Genomic DNA, 5127 nt, shown 5'->3' on the forward strand with positions numbered 1-5127 from the left:
CTTGACCCCTCCCTCACGTGGCCTTGGCTTTCACCAACCGGCATTAGGTATCCAGAGCAGGTTGCCGTCATTCCGCTGCCACACACAGATACAATACTGTAGTCCAACTCGACTCATTACGGCGCTCGGGCTCCCACGCTCTGTCACACTCTGTCCGACGTTTCTCACAACTCGACTCGGCTTGTGTTCTCTTCATCTGCACTCGCTGCTGGCTTCTAGCAACTCGCTCAATTGAGGATCTTCTCGGCTCGCCCTCAACCCTGGGCCGCCCCACGTCATCATGACAGACCGGTATCGCGGCTACTCGTCTTCTGGACGAGCTGCCACTTTCTCGAACCCCGCGAGATCCTCGATGCCCTCCAGCATTGGGTACACTTCTTTGTACGCCGGGGACATGCACGTCATGCCGGCTTCCACCCGCCAACAACCCTCAACGACACCTCGAGGATATGTGACGACAACGTCTACGGCCCCGGCTCCTAGCACCACCACCCGAACCTATGCTGTTACCCAAGATCCTCGCTCACACAGGCCAACTACCCGAGATGTCACTCGCTCACATCGATCCTCGACTCTCGACTCAGCCAGCCGGCCTCCGGTCATTGTCATGACCACTCAGCAGAAGGACCGACCCAACGGTACCACATCTCAATCTTCCAATGCTCGTTCCGGTAGTCCCATTCGAGACGAATACCGGTCCAGCGAGGGGCAGTTCTACACCCAGCCTGCCTCATCCATACGTTCACGCGGCACAACTCACTCCTACGCCGACCAAGCAGGGGGCGACGAGTATGCTCGCACTAGAGATCGAAGCGACAGCTTGGTACGCGATGACCCCTACCGTGGCTCTCGCCAATCTGCCATCTACCACACCAATCCACGGCACAGCTCCAGCACCGTTGACTATGGAGATGATGGTTACCAGTACACCAATGCTGGCGAGCTGGTTCGCTATGATCTCGACCATTCAGGCCCACCCCGGTCACGAAGACGGGAGAGCCTCGACCGCGGGTACTATCGCCCCAATATTAACTACAACGCTGATCAGCGGACACTCAACGTTGATACTAGCCCTGACTTGAACCGCAACTACATAACCACCAACTCAACTAGCTCTTCCAGCAATCGACAATACGAAAATCGAGGGGGACCACCCCCTAGCACCCGAGGATTCGACAAGATTCGCGGGTACGACGCTTCCCGAGAGGTCCTCCCAGCTTCTCCCCTTCCCCTGGACCCCAGCGTTACCAAACTGGAGTCTCCTGTTGTGGCGACTACCGAGGTGACTCGACGTCCCCGTCCAGTGTCCCTGTATCAGGAGGGCCCGCCAAGGTCTACGCATCATGATGATTACTACCGCAGCCGCGAAGATGAGAGGAAAATGCGAGAGTTCCGTGACCAGAACGACTCTGAGCGCACCTACGAAACCGAGCGCACTTATGAAGTCCCATACTTTCACGATGACAGGGTCACTACTCGCGGCTTTGGTATTCGAACTGACTCTGATGACTTTGATGATCGGCGAGACCGTCGTCAAGAGCCAAAGAAGCGCTCCGATGAGGAATTGCCTCGCGAGTCCGAGTATGACCGTGATGATCGACGCAGAAGCAAGGTCGAGTCCAAGGACGGCCGCCGGGAAAGGCGTGAGAGCAAGAGGGGAAGCGATGATGATGAGAAGGAGCGTACCCGATTCCGAGACAAGGTGGCCACTGGCTTGGGTATTGCTGCAACTGCTGTTGGACTTGTGCCCTCCGTCAAGGATGACGACAAGCGGGAGAAGGAATCAAGCAGGCGCAAGAGCTCGGACGACGAGCGCGACCGTGAGCGCAAGCGTGAACGGCGGAGAAGTTCAACGACCCGCGAACGTCCGCGAGTATCGGAGCGAAGCCGATCGAGGCCCCGGGACTACGACCGTGACAACAATGAAACAAGCCGCCGGAACGCTGATCCCCGCAAGAGTGGCGAAGCAGTCATCTCATCCTCTGACTCTGATGAAGCAAAGAAGCCAACAAGACGACATCGCAGCTCGAGTGCGTTCAACCCCAATGATGCCTCGGAGCTCAGACACCTTAAGGATCAACTTGCCGCCTTGAAGACTACGGAAAAGGAGAAGGAGAAGGAGACACCAGTTGTGATCGAGACCAGAACTCGTTCTTCCTCACCTACAAAGGAACCGAGAAGTATCCCGGAAGCAAAGTCTTCCAAGGACCTCCGAGCCTCGCCCGATTCCAGGCTATCATCTTCTCCCAAGGAGGAGACTCGCGGACGCGAGACTCAACAGTCCCCTCCCGAGGAGAAACAAGTTCGCGTTGTATCACCTCCCCGCGAGAAGAAGGACGAGAAGCCGCTCAAGGGCATCTTGAAACAGCCCAAGGTCAGCTTCCCGGAGGAGCCAAACCCCATCCGTGAGGGTGTTGCACCTCACAAGGAGGACAAGAAGGCAAGAGAAGCACCCCCAGGCGCAAAATGGACCAAGATCAGCCGCAAGGTGGTCAACCCTGAAGCCTTGACTATTGGCAAGGAGAGGTTCGAGGTCAGGGATGACTTTGTTATTGTCCTGCGTGTCCTTAGCAAGGAGGAAATCCAAGCATACGCGTCTGCGACGCAAGTTTTGCGAGGTAAGCTGAGCCGCCAAGATATATATGCACCTTTTCATATGGGTACTAACTTTAGGGCTTAGAACGACGACGCCGTGATGAAGACGACGAAGATCGTGATCGTGGTGATGATGAGGATAGGCGCAAGCATCACCGCCATCGCCGTCACAGAGATGATGAGGAGGACTGGGATGACAAGGACCGAGATCGCGAACGACGTCGACGACACAGAGACGATGATGACTATGATTCCCGGTCGAGGGACCAAGATCACCACCATCACCACCATCGATCCCACCGAGACCGCGATCCGGTCCTCGAAGCTTAACGCGGGAACATGAGCCAATTTCCTTGTTTTTTTTTAAACATATGATGACGTTTTTAAGCGTTGCATGGAATGATTTATACGGTCGTTTATACATCAGATGTTGGCATATATAACTATCAACGAAGCAAGCAAGCAAAAACAAGCAAACATGTTGGGCGGCTTAGCGAAGGCATTTTTCGGATATAAAGAAAACCATATAAAAATTGGGTTGCGGACGGTTCCTGAATATTGGTCATGCGGTCTCTAAACAGCGTTGCATTGCATTGCATTGCTTTGATGGGAAGTGTTCGCAGATGATATGATGGACTTGGAGGTTCCTTTCCTTTGACGCGGGGCGTTGGGTTTCAATGGAACGGCCCGAAGCTGTCTTTTTGAGTTTGAAGCTTGAGAGAAACGGTTAGCGGATTGAATGACACGTCACGATTTAGGCCGTAACGTTGTGTTTGGCGCTGGCGCTTGTGGTGGCAAATGGGTGATGGCCAAGGCGCCCGTGGAGGAGTGTGGGTGGTGATGGTGTTGGAAATATCTCGACATGATAGAGCAGAAGATCCAACCATCGACTCAAGAGATTGATATTGACTATATAGCATGTGTACGCGATGGTCCATATTCAGCAGGCAACATATAGTTGTTGTTATGGGAACTACCGACTACCCTAACATCAGTGGTTCCCATGCGTAGGTGTGGCAAGCAGATTGGTAAATAGAGAACCAATAATGACCCTTCTTGGCAAATCGAAGGTCAAAGCAACCAGTACCACTCTACAACATGTCTACATCCATCTTAGTAACTCTCAAGGGGCTTGTCACATTGTTGAAAGGCATCAGTGACAGTGACTAGCAGAACAGCCTCTCCAGACTAGTCACTCTGGACTGCCACAGCCAACACAACCAACGAGCATCGACCCTGTTCCAGACTTGGACTCAAACTGATGGAGGGTCGAGATATCGCCTAAAAGATCCTCAGGGTTACAGTGCTAGCCCATCTCAGTGACGGGAATGCAAGCAAACACCCCATCCAACACCCATCACCTCAAGCTTTCCCTGGTAAGCTTGGAGCTCTGCCATTCCTCAGACACACACACTTGCCCAAACCTTGGACAGGCCGATATTGGCTACCATGTCGTACGACGTACCGCAGCGTAGACTTGGCGGCCTGGGCAACGTCCTGAAGTAACGCCGCCGCCCGCAGGTTGCTTGCCTTGCAGTATAAACGTCGCGAAACGTGGTGGACGATGCGCCGCTCTCGGACTCGGGCAACCAGAAGAGGAGGGCGCATGTAGCCGTCATATGACCTTTCATCATGAGACGGGCGAGTACAGCCTCCATTCCTGAAGAGACTGTGTCTGAAACCTCCTGGTTCCCACCTTGAACCGCATGAAGCTGCAACGGACCGTCATCAAGGTAGTTTTGGGAGGGTGTTAAGGACCGATTAGCCCAAGCTGTTTCACGGCTCCCTCTTGCCACGGGGCGTCTCTATTGGTCTCTCTTGTCAACATGGGTAGTCTATGTGAAACGGATCTGGCATGGAGTGCATAGATAGATCTATCCGCACACAATCGCGCTGCGGGAAGGGGAATGCGGTTTGCGACACTAGTTCTAACGGTGAGACGAGACGGCAGAAACCAAGGCAGTTGGGTAGAGTAGATAACCTCTCCATGCGTGACGTCGAGTTAATATGAGACCAGTTGCGGCTAACAGCCGTAGGCGAGAATGCCTATCCGTTTCATGTCTCCATTTCCGGCCATGGCATGTGTAGTATGTAGGAGGCAGCCAAGTGTCTCCGTCATATCCCGCGAGCGCTGTAAGCGCGTCAAGCCAAGTTGCAGCAGCCAGAGTCGCAATGTTTCGACATGGCACAAGAGCAAAAGTCAAGTCATCTTGCTCGCACGTCCCAATAATAGCAACGCTGCAGCCACGGCTGAGAAAGGCACTGGCTCAACCGCCGATCTTGTCAAACTCTATTGAGCCGGTTTCCAGCAAACGGGCGCCGTGCTGTGGCGCCCCCTTCCATCTCGCGCATGGCTTAATAGCTCATTGACAATCTGGACCGGCCACTGAGCCATGTCGTAAGTGGTTGCTTCGAGTCAAAATGTCTCAACTTGGTGGGTTGCGGGAGCGTTCCGCAGACCGCGGCAAGACGCCAACCTCACTTCACTTGACGCCGTGAACTTGGGCACAAGAGATCAAACGGGGTGGCTCG

At 54.1% G+C, this 5127-nt stretch overlaps 1 protein-coding gene across 1 annotated transcript; it reads left to right on the plus strand.

The window, feature by feature from the left end:
• Nucleotides 1-280: 280 nt before the first annotated feature.
• Nucleotides 281-2925, plus strand: NCS54_00397700 (Hypothetical protein; the record flags this gene model as incomplete). The annotated part of the gene is made up of 2 exons (XM_053149528.1): nucleotides 281-2618; nucleotides 2681-2925. The coding sequence occupies 2 exons, from the start codon at nucleotides 281-283 to the stop codon at nucleotides 2923-2925; spliced, it is 2583 nt and encodes an 860-aa protein (XP_053005503.1).
• Nucleotides 2926-5127: the final 2202 nt, after the last annotated feature.

This window comes from Fusarium falciforme, chromosome 3, assembly GCF_026873545.1.
Source record: "Fusarium falciforme chromosome 3, complete sequence".
Classification (NCBI taxonomy): domain Eukaryota; kingdom Fungi; phylum Ascomycota; class Sordariomycetes; order Hypocreales; family Nectriaceae; genus Fusarium; species Fusarium falciforme.